Below are 20,025 nucleotides of genomic sequence, written 5' to 3'. Positions count from 1 at the left end.
AACTATGTATTCATCTGCAGGGTTGTGGCTTTAAATTAAAAAGCTTCAAAGGAAAGTACAGGTTTTCTTACATGGAAGTTCTTCACCAAGCACAAAGGGGCCACACTCCTTTCTAGAAACTCATTAACTTGTGTCAAATTTAATTAATTTATGGGGTGGTTGCTATTTTCCCCACTTAGACCATTTTTAATTAATTCCTTTAAAGCATTCACAAAGTTTAATTGAAAAGTTCTGGACTACATGAAACATATTGAAAAATTATCACACTTCTTATCATGTAATATTATCTCTGCTAAAACAGAGCACCATTAAAAGGAGGATATTAAAGTTTCAACTACCCAACTCCTTTGCATACATTCAAACCATCCTTCCCCAATCTGTCTCTCTCCAGATGTGCTGGACATCAGCCCCAGCCAGTATGGACATTCAGCTAGACTGGCTGGGGCTGATGGGAATTGTAGCCCAATGAATCTGGAGGGTACCAGGTTGGGGAAGATTGTAAGAAAAACATTTGAGCAAAGGTGTGCTTTTAAAACATTGACGATCACAAAATGACAAGTCTCCCCAAAGTAATCAGAGTTCTAACACTGATCTCTTCCCTGAATAATGCATTTTGCTCAAAATACACTTTGTAGCATTTTATGGTATTTCTCATACTACTTTGTAATAAATTATAGTAGCATGTCTTTTGCCTGCTATTTGCCATTTGGGAAAAAGAAAACCTTTCATCATGAATTGTGAAGGGCCCAGGCTAACCTTGGTTATCCTTTCATGACAAGATACCCAAGAATGGCTTTTTGATTATAGCAATCATGTTTCAAGTTCATCAACAAGGCCACACACACAGAGGTTCTTAGGGGCTGCCCCACAACTGAGGGCACCATCCCATCTGGGAAATATGACTTGCTTTGCAAGTTAAGGGTAAAGCATCTCTACCCCTTCTCATACTATGCAATTCTTTTAACATCAAAGGGCTGCTACTCTGAATTACATCAGGGCCTGTGGTTTAAGATTAAGGAATTAGTTCTATAAAGTCATTGATAGAATCCAGTGCTCTTGATCTGAGCACTGGATTCTCCACTGCTTCAAAACGTCATGATCTCCACCTTTTTCTTCCCCTCATTTGCTGCTGGGATTAGTGTCAACATATGAACATAGGAAGCTGCCTTGTACTGAATCTGACCATTTAGGCCAGGGCTGTCGACACTGGCCAGCAGTGGCTCTCCGGGGTTTCAGGCAGGAATTTTTCCTGCCCTACCAGGTGATCGAACCTGGGACTTTCTGCATGCAAAGTATGTAATCTATCACTGAGCTATGGCTCCTCCCATTATTACTTTCTGCCCAGTTAATAGTGATGAGACATCCGTACTTCACACTGGACTGGTTCACATGCTCAAGGAGCTCACTGTGGTCATTTTGAATATTCAGGCTGCAGCTGTGGCTTCTCGTGTCATCCGAACCCAGCAAGGGTGGGTTGTTGGCATGGTTAATAAGTCACGCCAACAACCCACCCTCACCAGGTTCAGATGGCATGAAAATCCGGAGTCATGGCTTGAATATTCAAAAGTCACCTGGCATGCACTGGTATGTGCTGTAACCCACTGTGGCTTAAAATGACCCACAGTGGGCTGCAGTGATCATGCAAACCCAGTCACTTTAAAAGATCTATTCTAACCTCAGAAAAACCTTGGACAGCCAAATCATGCCATTAGGCTTGAGGGGGAGGTCTGTCATTTTTCCTAGCTAGTCAATTAAGTGTCTTTTGAATGAAAAGCTAGTGCTTTTAAATATAACTAAACTGAGAAACATCCAGAACCAACCACCCATTTTTCTGAGTGGAAAAGGTTTAGAGCGACAACATTAAAGTGTTTCCTGATGGAGGCTTTGCCGCGGGGTGGGAGGGCATTGGGTACACCAATATCTTCAAGCCACATACTGATTGTGGTAATCCCTTTGGTGATTCCTGCCCATCTAAATGACAGAAAGGATGATTAGCAGGATCACCACTGGGTAATACAATCTAAAGGAAGGATGCCCCGCAGAACTCCCTAGATTTCTCTACTCAAGTATTACAGCCATCACTAAATCACACATAGAGCCAGTTCACATGATTAAATAAGCCACAGTGCTTGTTTAAATTAGTGGTGCATGCTGAGTGCTATTTCCCTAATTACCTGCTCAGGCACAGCTTGTCATGTTGTCTGAACCCAGCCGGCATGGCTTATTTGAGGGGGAAACACCCACAAATAACCCATGGGCTGTCATAGGGTTATTTGAAGGTTGTTTCTGTCAGGTCTGACTCCCTCGAAACACCAATGACCAAACATGTGTTTAAGGAACTGCAAGTTTCTTTATTTTAGCAGGAGACAGTCACAGGCACCTGACAAGAGTCTGCAGATCACAGTTCTCAGTGAGCCCAAGTTCAAATAAATTCAGATAATCCAAACAGGAGACAGAAACATGGTTTGAAGTCCAGTGGTATATTCCAAGATAGGGTCCAACGGCATGGGATGCAAGGCATGCATTAGTTCAGGGTTCAGGAGTAGTTCAAGTGAAAGACTGTCCAGTACCGGTGGTATTGTACCCACAAGCCTCTTTTGCCTCTGCACCTGCTTTATGCAGGGGCAGGACGACTAGAGTTCCTCAGTTGTCAGTCTAGCCCTACGGGAAAACCTAGCCTGAGTCGAGAACTCTGTCTAACTGGGTGTTTTTCATCCTGCCTTTTCAGCCATTGACATTGCCTATAAGACAGGCTTCGGCATGGCTTTTCCTTGGCAAAGTCTGCCTCTGGGAATCTTCCTCAGGCTGCGGTGGCTTGGGTGTTTTTTCCCAGGCTAGCTTTGGCTGTAGTTGAGAAGGATTGGCTGCCTCAATCTTCGGTGACTGCAATCTTCTGTGAACCCAGGCAGAGATAGATTTCCTGCACCCTGGCATTCGATACCTTGATTAGGCCCTAAATCAGATTCTTCAGTCTCTGAATCAGATTCTTCCTTTGAGACCATGGTGTCAGGGGAAGGCATGACAGTTTCCCCCTCAAACAAGCCATGAATCCTGGGTTTGGATGACATGACAAGGAGGCAGGTAATATGGGAAATGGCATCCAGCGTGTGCCAGCATGCACCAGGGATTAAAACAAGCCAGCATGGCTTTAAGCCATGATCGCTTGTTTTGATCGTACAAATCAGGTCAATCAGTGGTAGAGGAAGTTGCCACCACGATGCAGCCAGGTTTTTAAAGTTACTTTTACAAAGATCCTACACTGAGCTTGTGTGTGTGCACGCATGTGTGCAAAGAGTGTTAGGCGAGATAGGTGGGAAAGTAGAATGCGGCACCTGTGCCAAAGCGGACAGGGTATTTGGCCACCAGCAAAACCCAGTCAAGATGTAATACTGCTTCATACATTGCCTTCCGGAGAAAGAACAGCTCAGCGGTAGAGCACAGAAGGTCCCAGTTTCAATTCCTGGCATTTAGGACTGGGAAAGACTCCTGTCTGAAATCCTGGAGAGCTGCTGCCAGTCAGTGCAGACAATGCTGAGCTGGATGGACATTGCTGTGACCCAGTATATGGCAGCTTCCTATGCTTTTCTGGCATGGAGTTCAATCTCTATATTGGAAAAATGCTCCTAAACAGCAGCATACTTTTTTCTCTCTCCTCTTCAATGCCTACATATCATGACTCTTCTCATGTCTTGGCATGTATCCAAGTGACAAGGGACAAAAATAAAGTGCACTTGAGCAGCAGGGAGCGAAGCAACGTGCAAGTATCCCTATTTCAAAATCTACAGAATGAGGAAGGGAGGTGTGCATATGAAAGAGAAGGCTCAAGCAGCGTATACTGGTGTGAACACGTTTACTAGTGTGAAGGGCTGTGCACATTCATATACCCTCAAAACCTGAAACTGCATTCTTATTTCAGACTCACTGCAGAAGTCCACAGTCTGCATATGGGGATGGGTAGAGTCCTCATTTGGCCAAGAGACTGTCCAGAAGTGAAGGGAGGAGGAGGGATGTGCGAATCAACAAAAAGCGAGTTCGCCAAAGTTCTTCGGATTCCATCTCGAAGCTCGTTCCAAGTCGAGTCCATATCAGACTGTGAGCTTTGTTTTTTACTTTTAGCATGAAAAATTCCACTTATTCCATGCATATTTTCATGTGTATTTTCCAAAATGTACGCATCAGTTGTACACATCTTTGAAATGTATGCATTCTTCTCCCATTAATTAAAGTTTATTGGTGCGCATTTTTCATGCACATTTTCAAATGTATGCATGTTGTCGAACACTTTTTTTTTGGTCTGCAAGTCACATTGCAACCTTGAAAATGTACAGACTTCAACCGCAGATTGCATCTGAGGCCATGTTTGGTCTGGAAGGTGCAGACTGGGTAAATCCTGATCAAAAATGAACTGAAACGAATTTCTCATATAACCCTAAGGAGGAATAAATTTGTGCCAGTATTCTTTTTTCTCCTCCTCCTCACAATGCACTCTCCGTCTGAATCACACTGATGCCAACAAAGGAGCAACAAGTAAAATATGTTTCTATGCCAACACAATACAAAATACATACGATTTCTTTTCCAAATTACTATATATCTGCACTTGAGCTTTTCTCCACATGAACACTGCTTTCTACTCAGGACAAAAGCCTAATTGTTACCCATGCACTAAATTACCAAATTGCCTCTTAATTACACTCTAACAAGTATTTTGCTGGAAAAGAAGTGTTACTGGCACTACGGTGAAGATGCGAAAATGTTCCAGTTTAGAAGCAAGATGAGGCACTATTGCCAAATCACTCAACTCTTCATACTTCTATTTAATAAGAAAATAGCCTTTCTTTCTTTCTTTCTTTCTTTCTTTCTTTCTTTAGTAGACCATTTTTAAAATACAAGAGGGGAAATGTTTCTCTTATTCAATCCATTTATATATTTGGAGAATCAGAATGTGTTTCAGTTACATAATATCACACAACACTACATTGAAATAAGTAACAAAATATGGAACTTCTCTTGAGAAAGAGTTTATTGAGAAGGATAATGCCAGCTTTAAACACCTGGCTGCACTCCTGCACATAGACTGTAACCACTGTGACTGTGAAGTCAATGGGATTTAAACTGCCTCACTGTGTGCAAGATTGCAGTCTGTATGACTAAAACACACATCATTAATGCTATATTTGGTTGTGGAATTTCAAAGAAAAGCTGATACTACAGAAAGAGACACACTGAAGAACATGGTTCAAATCCTGACTCCCTTTGATAAGTTGCACAACTTCTGAGCACTTAAATTCAGCCAGAATGTTATTATTTGGGGTTTCATTTTTAGTTTTACTCGGGGTTCCACTTACAAAGTGTACTTTATCTAGAATCTAAATAAATAAAACTAATAATTCTTCTGTATGAACATAATAAGGGTCATGAAAGCCAGTAAATGATTCCCCACACCCACCCCAAAAGAGGAAAGTCTCTATACTGTTATTCACTTCAGTGAAACCGCAAGTGGACTGACTTCCGTGTAATGTGACCAAGGCACTGCAAATGTTAAGTATGGACCATTTAAGCGCTTCCTTAACAGGTCATCTGGGTATGACACTCTTCTTACAACCATCTGTCTGATCAGCCATTGAAGCTGCAGTCCTGATGCAATTTAAGACCAGAATGAATGGGGTTCCTCCTCATTTCTGTCATGGGAAGGAAAAGTACACTCCCCCTTCGATAGTTTCCATCTGTCCCTCTCACCCATACAAATATTCAGCAAAGCAACTGTTGTGTGTGTGCGTGCGCCAGCATAAAACCTAAACATAAAAAAGCAAAGTTCCTTTTAAAACAGACTGAGGGAACATCAGAGAACATCAACGTTATCTTTCCCTCTCCCCACCCCCTTTCCATTTCTTAATGGACCAATAATGAGTTTTTGCTAAAGAATTTCAGAATTCTCGGAGCCAAACAAAAGAGGGTGTAGCAGCTGCAAAAAAACAGGAGGGCTCTTAACGTGCCAAGTGACTCTGTTTAGAAGGCAGGGTTGCCCTATTTTAGGAAATGCACCCTTCCCCGTTTTCTCACCCTGTCCCCTCTCGCACTGAAATCTGTTGCAACGACCCCTTTTTCTGACATGAGCATGTGATAGATAGATACACACACACACACACACACATCTATCTGAGGGGGAAGAACAAAGAGTTGTTCCCTCCATGCACTAGGAATCCCAAGGATCGCTGCGATTTCTGCTCATCTTCTTAGTTCTTACGAAGACATTCGTGCGTTTCCTTCAGGAACGGAGCATCAAGGAATGCATCGAAAGGGGGTTAAGACCGGGCCGAGGGGGCGGCGGTTCTTACCCGCTCCCCCCCACCCCGGGCGCCGCGAATTACCTGTAGCGAAGCGTGCGAGGTGTCTGACGGTCCGTTGGCGCTTCTCAGGAAGGCTGCTTCACGGCTCAGCGTGAGCCAGAACGGTGGCGCCTCTCTTCATCCTCCCCCCGCCACATTCTCAGAGGGGCTCAGGCGGAAAGAGCCATGAGGGGGGCGCGCGTGGGTGGGGACGCCCACAGAGAGGACGGGGGGAGCGGGCAGGGCGGGAGGCGAGGGCATGTATCTGGCTGCAGCCCAGTCCCGCGGCGCTGCTGCTGCTGCTCTTCTCCTCACCTCCACCGCTGCACAGCCAGCCAGCTGTTGCAGCCTTTCCCCGGCTCATCCGCGGGAAAGGCAGAGGTGCCATTGGCGGGAGCCTCTCTTCTGGGGGGCGGGGCCAGCGGGCACCTCCTCGGCGGCTGCGAAGGGGAGGCGTCCTTCCAAGGGTCGCGGGGAGAAGCGAGCCGGAGACGAACAAGCGCGAAAAGTTTTCCGCTCTTCGTTGACCTGACCCCCCGCCCCCGCTCGAAAATGCGCTCTCCCGAGCCCAAGCCGGGCCGCCGGCCGCCTTGCCGAGGGCGCAACCACCGGCGCCGGGTTTCTAGGGGGCGACGGCGAGAAACGGCTCGCGCCTCCCGCCGCGCCTTCCAACTCCGTTCCCCGCTTAGCAGCGTCTCTAGTTGGAAAGAGGGGAGCGACCGAGGCGCCGTGGCCGGCCAGCTTACCCAACCGGTTGCTTTATCTGCGACACCGAAATATGATTTCCCGCGAAGGGTAAGGCGACTACACGGTCTGGAGGGAGCGCCCCAAATCAACGACCCGGTCTACACACGAGCATCTCTCCCAACAGCAGCGACTCCATGGGGATTGCGCGGGGGGAGGGGGCGGTAATGAAAAACTGTTCAAGCCCCATTGGGAAGAACCTCTTCTTCTACTTCGTCTTAATCCGAAATAACGACGGCCTCTGGAGGAAACCCCCGGTTCGCTTTATAACATGTGTGCAAGGGCGGAGCGGGGGGTGATGGTGGAACTCGCCTGGTGCTGAGCGGCGACTCGCGAGCGCACTTTAGCAGAGACTTTTCTTTTGCCCTCCACCCGATCCCGCCTGGAGGTCCGCTAAAACCAGTTTCCAAGTCCATGGGTTTAGAATGGGAGGGGGAGAATAGGAGCAGTAGAATCACAGCTACAAAGGGGCAGGGAACCTCTGTTATCGGTCTTCCCCAAGGTAGTATCCTCCATAGGTGTTGGACTACAACTCCCACCACGCAGAGGCAGCATCTGGTCATGCTGGCTGGGGATGATGGCTGTTGCAGCCCCATACATCTGGAGGGCACCAGGTTGGGCCAGGTTCCTCTGGCTCTATCCCCTCTTTGAAGGAGGAGGCCCCAAGAGGCGAAAGGAAGCCAACCCCTCCCGCGGGGAGGCGAAGGGAATCGCAGCGGGAAGTGCAAAGTTCCGTTTTACGCATGTGGGAAAGAACCGCCCCGCACGCACGCACGCACGCACTTTTCCCGCCATGCGCATCCTCTCTCCAGAGTTTTGACAGACGTTCACTCCGGATCACCGTTGCTCCTCTGAGCGAGAACTCGCCCCTGATCAAATCGCTCATGGTCGCCAACGCGCTTTCTTGCGTCTGTGCAGACCGCCTTGAGGCCAAGAGGGAGGGCTGGGCAAAACGGGAGGCGCTGGAGCGCGTGGAGAGAAGGATGCTATTTATCTGGTTCTTGTGGATGGCTTCTCCAGCCCTGGGCGGGGCTGTTTGCCAGATACGTCTAGAGCCGATAAAGTGAGCCCTCTTGGGACGTGTAGGATTTCCAGAACAAAACATTTCCAAATTAAGGGAGGCTGAAGCAGGATGTAATTTCAGCCAGGGCTCTGTCTTGGAATTTGGCTTCATCGCCAAGAAGAGTATGTGAAGAAAGAATAAGAGAAGAATGTGTCTAAGGATGAGCAGAGCCCCTTCTTTCGCATCTGATTTTAGGTGGAAGGACTTTCCCGTTAGAGGGCTTTGTTCCCTAGGCACACTTGCGATCCCACGCACCTCTTTTGGTTGTTCAACGAAATTGTTCAACGAAGTGAAAGAGCCTTGGTGTTTTTGGAGTGAATTCTTTGGAGCAGTATGGAGAAAGTAGCAAACCAGTGAACTAGAAAAGTGGCACACCCTTTGGCAATCTTATGTACAGTTACCTGGAAGTAAGCCCCATTGACCACAGTGGGACTTCCTTCTGAGTAAACATGTATAGGATTGCACTGTAAATATTAGCAAGACTTAAATATTAGCAAAACTTCCCTGGGATGTTGGGGACATGTCTATCTCCAAGGAATGGATTTATGCATGTGGTGATGATAGGAACGTGGCCAGAAATTTTAGGTGTATCCAGATGAGGCTTTTATCATGCAGTTGTCCTACCTGGTAACAGAATTTTATGGGGGGTGGGGGGCAGATGATGTCTCCTACTTGTCACATTCCTGTGTTTTCACACTGCTGCTTCCATCTTTTTTCTTTCCATAAAAAATACGTTATGGAGAAAAAGTCAAAGCAGGTGCTCATTGCCCTTTGACTGGAAGCACTAGGAGCCATCTTTTCTGCAAGCACCCACCAATTTCTCAAAAAGGAACATTACCATTCTACAGTCTCACGCTCACACACACACACTAAAAGTGAATGCCAAAATGTTATTTTTAAGTTTCTAGTCTTCAGGAAATACATTTAGGGTTGAATCCAGGATCTTCCTTCAGTGAGAGGAAGGGCCCTTCTCCTAGAAGAAGGGTGCTGGTGGTTTTCAGGAGACTGGAGGGGCTGCCATGGGAAGGAGTGGGCAGGGATGTCCACTTCCATCAGCGCACTTGATCCAGAATAAATCTGGATCCAAGCCCTAAAAAAATAAGACAGATGTAGTTGGATGTTTTAATACAACTGACAAGAAAAGTAGGCATGATCTAAATCTTTAATGCTCCTGTGCTCTATTTATTATACTATTCTAAAGGATGATTTTCTTCAAAAATCTGTGTGTTTGTCCATGTGAGAATGAGAAGATGGATCTCTTTGTGGCAGGTACATCTTTTTATGTGGCTGTGTAGCACGAAATGCGCATGGTGAACACTTGCAAACAATTCACAGTGATCATATTGCTGCCCAACAGCTGCTCTGGGTACATAATCCTCCCCTGCTGTGGTAATAAAAGCCCAGCACATATCTCTGTTGACTCAGGAAGCAAATAACTCCATTGACGCAGGAAGCAAGCGATCGTGCTCAGATCTTAAAAGTAGATGCGAGCTCCTATAACAGGAGATGTTATGCACTCATTCTTTTCAGTTGTGCATGCCAGTAACAAAAGAGATATTTATATCGATGACCATGGTATAAATCGAGAAGGAGACAGTTTATTGGTAACATAATGACCTGTTAAAACTTACTATGTAGCGGCTATAATTGCATTGATAGGCAGGCTGTCATCTGTAGCTTTCAGCAAGCCAGTGAGACTATCATTATAACCTTTCCACAATATTTGACAGTTTGCAGAAGCTGAAGTCATAATAACTCCTGGCTTCTCGTGTGACCAGGGAATACAGATTTTCGAGCTGGGGAAGGTGCAGAAAAAGGGAACCAAAATGCTTTTGGGTCTGGAGTAACTCCCCTATGATGGAAGGTCACAGTGGTTGGAGCTTTTAGCTTAGAAAAAGGCTGAGAAGGATGGGGGACATGATGGAGATGTATACAATTATGCATAGTGTGGAGAAAGTGGACAGGGAGAAAAATAATGCTAGAACCCAGGGTCATCCAATGAAGCTGACTCGGAACAGATAAAAGGACATACTTTTTCACACAACACATAGCCAAGCTATGGGAATCACTATTTCAAGGTGTACTGGTAGCTGCCAGCTTGAATGGGTTTAAACGGGGTTTAAATAAATTCATGGAGGATGGCTATATATTAGCACCATAAATATATTACCTCCAACTGCTAGGGAACATGCGTGAGAGGGGGCTAATTTGCTCATATTCTGCTTGTGGGCTTCCCATTGGGGCATCTCACTGGGCACTGTGGGAACAGACTAATGGATTAGATAGTGCTTTGGTCTGATCCAGAAGGGCTCTTATGTACAGATGACTCCTCCATGATGTTACAGCTTCCACATGTTTTTAAGGTAGCTACCATGTAGCTACATCATTTCCACCCACTGTTCTTCCAGTGTTCATCTTTATGAATTTCTACTGCACTGCTGTTTTGCACTAGTTGACCAGTAACACTGAAATTTGAAGATGACAAAGAAAGTGGCATGATGGACAGTAAATTCTAGGAGGTATCAGGTGGAGACAAGATAATTTCAGCACCTCAGAATGCTGGCAGGATGTGTTAATATTGCTGAGAGTATTTGTTACTCTCCAGGATGGACTTAATACCCATGCTGTGTTCCCTTTACTTCATCTTAAAAAGTAGCAACATTGATAGTGTAAGAACAGATAGGTTCCCTTCCATTTTTAAAAATACTTTAGCTGAGTCAGCACCATCTGTTGCTGCCTTTCAGAGATTCCACTCCCCCACTTTTTGTCACACAGTTCTCTGGGAGCAAATTTTACGTTTTTATAAAATTACCTGAGCTTTAAAAAAAACAGGCCAAAGTCTCAAGGGGAGAAAATGCATGTGGATAGGAAACCTGCAAAGAAGAGACAGTGACACTGAAGGACATCCAAAGACAAAATGTCTCAAAAAACTATGTGAATAGCTGCAACAGGGCTCCATAGAACAAACATACCTGTGGCGCTTACTGCAGAAACTAGTGATCAGTAGTGGTTGATCTATGCTGTACACAGCAAGTCGGGCAGAGGTATCCATGAGAAAGGAAGAAAGCAGGATAGAAAAGCATTGGGACAAAGCAACCATGGAACAAGAAAGAGGCAAACTGAGGGCCAAAAAGACATAACATTGAATGCCTGGAACATACCTCTTTTTTCTTATTTAACAATAGCACTATAGCTTCCTTGAGTGGGGAACCTGCTCTCTGTATGTAGGTTGCCTGTGTGTTTTAGAACCCTGTGCAATCATGGTTCTAAATCACAGAATCATAGTGTTGGAAGGGGCCATTTAGGCCATCACACCCAACCCCCACTCAGTGCAGGAATCCAGTTTAAACCATCCCTGATTGATGGCTGTCCAGTCTCTGCTTAAATACCTCCAGCGTTGGATTGCCCAGGAGAAGCAGCAAGCCTGGCAGGTTATGGTTCTGCCCAGTTATTACTCCCTTCTGGCAAGAGCTAATGAAGCATGCCAGTTTTGTATCAGATAAAGCACTGGATTTCTGTGCTTATCACTTAGTGTTGGGATACTTACCTGGAACATTGGAAAGGATCACAGACTTTGGATTCTGTGAGCACCCATGGTGGCCAAATGTGTTATCTTACAGAGGGTCTCTTGGACTTGGCAGTAAAAGAGAAAGTGGCATTTAATAGACAAGGAACAAGTGAGAAAAATCTAAGTATTTGGTCCATAGTCTTGGAACTGTAATCTAGATCTATGAGGGGATATAAAAGCTATTACTCAGAAGTCACCTTCCCTATTTCCTTCCTTCCCTTTACCCCTTATCTTTTATCTCTTGTGTATTTGTGAGTGTGTGTAAGTCTGTATGTGCACTTGAACTATGTGTTGTAGATTTCTCTGTATCAAAAGTGATTTTTATTTTTATTTTTACCAACAGTGTCGCTGGGAACAATGCTGCAGCCAACCTGTTTACTGGTCAAAGGTAAGAAAAACTGAAGGAAATCCTTTGCTGCCTGGTATCATGTAGTTATGACACCCTGAAAGTGTATTGAATTCACCTCCCCAGTGAGGGTTCAGCTGTGGTTCTCATCTCCCCTGGAATCACTGAAACATCCAAAAAGTAAGGGAGTTGTTTGCATTATTCCTGGGTCACTGCTGTGCTCATAGTGGGTGTAAGAGTCCAGTGCGATCATGATGCCAGGGGATCTCATCTGAGGAAGAGAAGTGGGATCCCTTGGAGACCTCCAGCACAAATGGGGACACTGAAGAACCCACTGTCAGAGTAAAGCAGTCTGAGTTGTCCAGCCTTAAGGACCATCTGGCACCTCTGAATAACCCATACACACTGAGCGTCAACCCCACTTTGACCAGCCTGTCCCCATTCACCTCCAGGAGCTGAAGTGGCATTAAGCCCAGCAAGAAATCCATTGTTGTCAGGGGAGTCCTCCTGGCTGGCTGGCTGGGGAATGCTGGGAGTTGTAGGACTTTTTCTGTCTAAACATGCATAGGATTTGTGCCCTTAAAGATTTAATTGCTTTAAATCAATCCATTAAATATTGTTGTGTGATCTAGGCCAAGTCACTGGGTGGGTTCACATGATCATGGAGGGAAAACAAGCCATGGTGGGTTCATGCAGACCCTGTAGTTTTGAATCTTTTACGAAAGGGACATCCCTCCTTCATCTTTTTTGGGATTTAACAATCCTGGACATATGGTATAGCCTGGCCTCGGAGTGCCTAACAGTATAAAAAACAATAATTTAAACAGCTAAAAGCATATTAACCCATTAAACAAGCTAATACCAATTAAAAAATCTAAAAAAACAGTTAAAACAGTGTGCAACCTTAGGGAATTCAATTAGCTCTCAAAGGCTTTGGTGGAAAACCATGTTTTAACTTGACACCTAAACAAAACCAACATCTGTGCCAATCAGGTCTCCAGGGGAGGGCATTCCACAACTGGGGTACCACTGCAGAGAAGGCCATTTCTCTGTATTAAAATAATACATTTTTTTAATAAAAATGTAAATAAACAAGGGATAAGTATTGGATCTAGTGTGGTAATGAGGCAAAAAGTGCGTCATTTGCTAGAAGAGTGGCAGATTAATGCTTCTGAAAAACAGATTACACGGGGAAGTATCCCAGCATTTCTCAGACTGTGGTTGGGATCCACCAGTGGGTCTCAGCTGACATCAGGTGGATCTCAGTGGTGCAGAGTGCCCAGTGCCTCTTTGCTTGACTCCCCTGTGCCGTGGCCACACCATGCACACTGCATAGGTAGGTGTGGCAGCAGGAGGTGGGTGGAGAGCAAGGCTAATATTTTAATTATTATTATTATTATTATTATTTTAAAAATGGGAATAAAGAGGAACAGGATAAGAGAGGAAGCTGTTGTAGGAGGAAGTGAACGTAAAAGCACCAGCAGAAATGGATGAAAGAAACTGGCTGTTGGAAATAGGGTACAAGTTAAGTGTGAAAAGAGAAGACAGGAAATGGTTAAGAAGACTTAAGAGGCATATGGGTGGAGGAGAAAAACAATATAAAATAAATAGTTTTCTCTACTTAGAGCAGTGGTCCCTAAACTTTTTGGGGTTGGTGGGCACATTTGGAATGTTGACGGTGTCATGGGGACTCTCATAGAATGGCTGCCATGGTGGGGCATGGCCAGTCACAAAATAGTCATTTCCCAGAACGCAAACTGGTGGGACAAATAGAAAAGTAAGTAGGCTAAGAACCTAAGTACAAGGCAGAGATGGCGAGTCTGAACTCCAAAATAAAAAAACACTCTTTTGAACCCAAATAAAGGACAGCACTTTGCTTTGCAGCATGGCAGTCTCCCCATTAAAAAAAACAATTTAAAATAATCTTAAGGGATAAAATTAAAACCATGAGAAGCAGGTAGACTAATGGGCGCCAAGAGAAATGTCCATTAGCATACCCAAACTTAGAAATTTGGGGTCAGCAAATTCTTCCTGAAATGAGAAGGCTGAGTAATAATACCCCCAGAGCCAAAGTTTGTATTTAACTTGAGGAAAGCTGAATTATGGAACTCCCTGCTACAAGAAAATAGCTGTGGTAAAGAATTTAGCAATTTTCAAGGAGGGATTAGATACTATCAGTAATTGCTAGCTGATTATGCCAAACTCCATCTCCATCTGTCATCATTTTGTGACTAGCTCTGGCCCTACAACATCATTTTGGGACTGGTGAGCCTCAGTCATTTTCAGCTCTCAGACAGGCCAGGGGTTGAAAGTTAGAGAACCCCTGGTTTATCCAAAAGTGTGCGCACACACACACGCAAAGTACATGTGTGCTACTATACCTGTTTTAGCTATGCACGCTACGCACAAGCTAAAGAAAGAAACTGGCCCCACCATCTCCAGACCTCACCAGGTGCCACTGCTGGATGTGTCTTCAATATGCCATGGTGGGGCTTGCTCATGCCTAAAATGGCTGCCACTGGGGGCATGGGAAATTTCCCATCTGCATGGGAAATTTCAAGCAGTGCTTGGAGTAGAGGTGTGACATCAAAACATTTGAAACAGTTGACAATGTTGGTGAAAAGGACTGCAAAAAGAACTGTCGCCCTTTGTTTTCTGGAAGAGAAAAAAAAAGTATGATTTTACCACCTGATTCCATAACAACAAGCTTCCCACACATGAATGGTGTTGTGAGCATTACTAATGCTGTCTCTGTGCAAAATTCCATCGGGGACCTCCAGCTGAACTGATGAAACAAGGAAGAAGCGAAGCATAATTCTCCCTGGGAATAGGGACTGTGTCCTGAATTCAAGCAGCAAATAAATTCCTATTCTCTTCTCTCTCTTTTTTACATGCCTGAATCATGTCATCTTATGAAATTATTTGATATTAACTCTCTCTGTGTGCACTACATCAAATTACCTGCATACTTGACATGACTTGAAAAAATCAAATTGTTTAAAAAAAAAAAGATACGTTGACTTAAAAATGGTCAGTGACAGAAAATATAAACTTGTTGGCAGCCTCGTGAATATCTATTTGCATGCAGAAACATAATTTCCTCAACCAAATGCTATTGATCAAATAAAATACTGTTCTTGATAGTTTTTCGTTTTTTTTTTAAGGACAAGAAATACTTGTCCTTAAAAAAAGTATACTCTGCTGGAGTGATTACCACTGATGCTGTGCTACTTAAAGTCCGTTCTGTGCAGTCCAGTCCATTCAGAGTCAATGAATGAAATAATGTCAGTATGTCATAGGCTCCTTCAAACTCAAGGGCCCTAATTCAGCTGTAGTTGCCCTGGGTTCAAGTGCTGGATGCAAAATATGCATGCAGACAGTTCAGAATTGCAGTGCAGATAAGGAAGTGCATCCCATCAGCCTGAGTGCCATCAGCTGAACCCCACCCCCAGCCAGAACATTTTCAACCCAAACTAAGGCCCTATAAAGCCCTTTCATATAGGCTAGTTTAGCAGCCTCAACATCCCCTGAATGCTAACCAAACAGCCTTTGTCCCGCACTCCCCTGCCTCACTCCACCTCATCTATCCCACCCCGTCTTTGACCTCCAGCCTGTCTGAGACTACATCTCCAAACAGGCAGCCAGTGCAGTTCTCTCAGCAAAGGAGTTGCGTGCTGAAAGGGGGCAGCTCCTGACAACAGCTGAGCTGCCAGCTTCTGCACTAGCTCCAGCTGCTGGACCAGACTTGAGTACAGCTCCACATAGAGCACATTGCAGTAATCCAGTCTTGAGGTCACTAATGCCTGTACCACTGTGGCCAAGCTATCCCTGTCCAGGAGAGGCCGTAGCTGGTGGACCAGCCGAAGCTGGTAAAAGGCACAATCCTCTGTTTGAAGGACTGTCCAGTCCAAGTCCAGTATAAAGATAAAGAAGCATCCAAACGAACAGCTGGACCTTAAAGTTGCCCATCAACAGCACCTGGACAGCAGACTGAGCAGCAGGCACAGAGATCACCTGTTCACAGGCTTCCGCTGTTATACTGTAAGCTTCCCCTCAATCTCCTTGTCCTCCTTTAGTATTCCTTTAACTCCATTGTCATCCAGCAGTCCAACTACCTCCCTAGCTGGTTTCCTGCTTGTGATATATTTAAAGATTTTCTTTTATTGTTGGCCTTGATATTGTTAGCGATAGCTCCTCAAAATGTTGTGGGGTGTTTTTTTTGCATCTCTTATTGTCTGTCTTATTGTACCGTATTTCAATTTAAATTATAAGGAGAAGCCTCGACAAAGTGGCGGGTTAAAAGCCTAAGGTAGAAAAGCCCTAAGTTGGCATGGGCAAGGGATGCTGAAGATGGGGCTTGCATACATGCCCTCACACATGCATGCACGCACACACCCCTTTAGCTCTCCTGTGAGCAGTCCGAACACATGCACATGGCTAATGCCTTTTACTGAACTAACGTCTTGTTAGTACAATGCTTCACATCTATCAGATCATACAACTATCCAACATATAGACACACTGCACAGTATTGTAATAAACACAGTCGCAATAAGCCTAATAGAGCAAAAATTGATCATGTAAGTAAAAGAGAGAGAGAAACAGGAAGTAAACAGAGAACTTGCTGATGAATATCCAGTTCATGAAAGCATGAACATGTTTTCAAGAATGATCTGAGAGATGATGGGGGGATGCACAGAATTCCCATGCTTGTTCCTAGTATATTTGCCATTGACTATTCATCAACTTCCAAACTAGAATTGCAAGGTTTTGTTAGGTTTTTACATCAGAAAAGCACCAAAGAAAATACACTGAAACCCTGTCAGGTCAGCCTTTAGTGATGACACACTTTAGTGATGTGGGAGGTAACATAACACAAATGCCCACTTACATGGAGCGATTTTTAAGGTCCTCCTTGGAAGCTCTCTAGCTAAATATCACTGAACAATGCAATTACTTTAATTAACTGAACAAAATCTGAACTCCAATGAATAAATTTTTTGAAGGGTTAGCCATAGTCTTGAGTTTTATTAACATATTAGCACCTTGTCATCCCACTGCCTCCCTGTCAGACACAGTCATTAAAATGAGTGTGTAATTTATCAAGAAAGTCATCCAAGTGTGGCAATACAGCAGACTACGTCAGCTAGCGTGGTGGCGGGGGGGCAGATTATATTAAGTGATTTGATTTATGTTCTCAGATTCGGTACTATGACTCCAGGTGACCCCAAATCTACATTTGGTTTTGATTGGTATTCCAAGCCTCAGCCCATTTCATCTGTGATCATTGGCAGCCTTCTGCTCTGTGAGGTACAGGAGAGGCTAGTCGGTGTCCCTCCCCTCCACCATGCAGTGAGGTAACATAGGGGGATGTGCCACACCCAACCCAAGTCATACAGTCCTTGCTCATCAGCAACACCTTTTACCACCTTGTTAAATGAAGCGTCTTCTGAGCAAAGCTTTCAAAAGCTGTGAAATAATAATAGAAATCTCTTCGCTATTCCAAAATCTAAAATATCTTCCCTGATTTGCAAGTATGTTACTTTTGCTAAAACCAATGAGAAGTTGTTTGAGAGCACAAAAAGAGAACTGCCTACAAATTATTTGGTATCAAAATGCAAGCCTAATTAACTTTGAAAACATGACTAATCTAAGAAATCAAATGGAAGGGGCTGGCATGTCTGAAGTTCCAAGTTGTTTTAAAATGTTTTCTGCTACTTGTCAACCAGTGAGCAGTACCTCTGCAAGAAAATATCACTTAAGCTTTCAAGTAAGAAACTGAGCTGAATAGCTGGGCATTGGTTTTGGAAAGCAAATTACTTTGCAAAAACCACTGATGAGAAAAACCTTCTGAACATTTAATATTTAATGGGCTTGATCTTCTGCTTGATTTGGAGGGTGGAGTGGATGTCAAATGGAGATTAATTGCCTCATTTTCTTTGAACCTTCCATATCTGAATCGTTTGGTAGACCATTTATTTCATAGTTCCCAAAGCAGCGGTTTCAAATGGTAATTTAGAGTTGGAACTCACTAGAACTTCCAAATGAAGGCTCTCCTATTAGCCAGAGTGAGGTGGCCTCAGACAGATGATTGTAGGTGTCATGAAAAAGCAGTAAATTGTAGTTGTATTTTTACTTCCAGAGAAGCACTTGTGAGATTTTGTGTTTCGGGTAACAAAATAACTTGACCAGCCTTGACTTGGGGAAAGGGCACCATTTGCTATTCTGCCTCAGACAGCAAAATGTCTTGGGCTGGTCCTGAGCGTAGGTCAAATTAATCTTATGGCAGAGTTGCACATTGTGGGCAAACAAGGTTTCTCGTTATGTCTGAACCAGACCTCTCCCTCTTTCTTTTTTTTTTAATCTATTTTTATTTTATTTTTATAAATGAAATAAACACTACCAACAATATAATCAGAATCTTCAGTTTCCAACATTACAGTATTCTAAGAAAAAGAAAAAAGGGAGGATAGTAACAGAAGGAAGAGAAAAAAAGAAAAAACAGAATTATATTAAACTTCAATAAGAACAAACCAAATATCCAAATAGTCTTATAGCACAGAAATAGAAGCAAACAATCCATTTCCATTGGCCATAAATTACCATTCAGTTAACACGTATTAATAAACATTAAAGGTTTAGCCAACAAGAAATAGTAATAATAATAATCCCATAATGATGACGATGATAATAATAATAATAATAGGGGGAAAGAGAAGTTTAAGAAAGGGATAAAAACAGGAATAAATCATTTGTATATTTAAGTAATATCATATTTTATAATGATGATGATGATCGTTATTATTTATATCCCGCCTTTTTTTCTCTTGCAAGGCTAACATGATTCTCCTCTTCTCCTTTTCATCTTCACAACACCCTGTGAGGTAGGTTAGGCTAAGAGTCCATGACTGGCCTAAAGTCACCCAGTGACCTTCATGGCCTTTTGGGGACTAGAACCCGGATCTCCTGAGTCCCAGTCTAACCACTACATCACACTGGCTCTCTAATGTTGTTCCCTGTTGTAATGCAAAGTATTCTGGGGTGGCTTGGCCTTGAACAGGCAATTAAGAACCATTAGATTTACTAAAGAGTGGTGGAGATGAAAAATGTGAGAAGTGGGGTTTTTTTATATGGATCAGCATAGCAGCCAGCATTTTTGGATTCTCCTTGGGGACGTAGCTATGGGGACTGTCTTAATGAACGCCTGCTCTTCAGAATGTACACCACTGATTGCAGGTTATTGCAGTGGGTAGAGTTTTCCCTGCTTGGCTCTCGTGGATAGTCAGAATAGGTGAAAACACAAGGTTGAGTTGCTGTTAGTCACCTGAGAATGACTTGCAAGTAGCTAGGATGAAAAAGCTCCAGATCCTTCTTGTTAGAGGGAAAAAGCTCTGGACAGGTTATGAAGACTTTTAATGAGGACACATCTTGTTGCTCAGGAGTGGAATTTCATTTATTGCTCATCTACACTTAAGCGGTCACCCCAACCAATTAGTCCATCAGCCAGAACTGCTATTCCAGCAGACAGTTGTGTCAAATTAGCACAGGAAAAGATGGCAAGCCTAGCCTCTAAAAAGCATTCATTTTCAACTTTTAACTGTCAGAGGAAAATTCTTCCCATAAATTGAAAGATTAGTAACGTTTTCTGCTTGGTATTTCATCTTTCTCCCTCAGCACCCCACCCTGCCACATACTAGTGGTGTTGGCCCTGGATTAATACTTAAATTCTTCTTCAGGTAATTACATTTCATTTAGTAAAGTTGCACCAGCCATTTCAATTGGTTGGCACCATAGCTTTTACTCAGTGTACTGTACTATTGTGTTAAGAACCTCTGTGTTTCTAAATACATATCTTCCATTCTGTAGGTTATGTAAGAAATCTAGATAAATTTAATGTTCCATTATTATTGCAAAACTAGTATCCTATCTAGGTATCTTTTATCATCACTGAACCCTGTTCCATAAATAGTTCAAG

At 43.7% G+C, this 20,025-nt stretch overlaps 2 protein-coding genes across 5 annotated transcripts in view; one reads left to right on the top strand and one right to left on the bottom strand.

Annotated features, from left to right (window-relative positions):
• TMEM200A (transmembrane protein 200A) overlaps positions 1–7,204 on the bottom strand; it is a 71,172-nt gene extending 63,968 nt beyond the window's left edge. Inside the window, exon 1 of one of the 4 annotated variants that reach the window (XM_084831700.1) lies at positions 6,372–7,204. The gene's annotated coding sequence lies outside the window, so the exon portion shown is untranslated. The remainder of the gene's footprint in view (positions 1–6,371) is intronic. The other 3 variants (XM_084831717.1, XM_084831694.1, XM_084831708.1) reach the window with 3 other exon arrangements.
• Positions 6,778–20,025, top strand: part of LOC146359526 (uncharacterized) — a 59,709-nt gene continuing 46,461 nt past the window's right edge. The window contains exons 1-2 of the mRNA XM_084816445.1: positions 6,778–7,124; positions 12,048–12,092. Of these exons, the coding sequence (XP_084672571.1) occupies positions 6,882–7,124; positions 12,048–12,092 (288 nt within the window). The 5' untranslated portion in view covers positions 6,778–6,881. The remainder of the gene's footprint in view (positions 7,125–12,047; positions 12,093–20,025) is intronic.

The sequence above is a fragment of the Heloderma suspectum genome, chromosome 1, assembly GCF_057233095.1.
Source record: "Heloderma suspectum isolate Gila_16-S chromosome 1, 16-S_ref, whole genome shotgun sequence".
NCBI classification, from domain to species: domain Eukaryota; kingdom Metazoa; phylum Chordata; class Lepidosauria; order Squamata; family Helodermatidae; genus Heloderma; species Heloderma suspectum.
The sequence above is the reverse complement of the archived record's forward strand: the minus strand, read 5'-3'. Positions and strand labels throughout refer to the sequence as shown.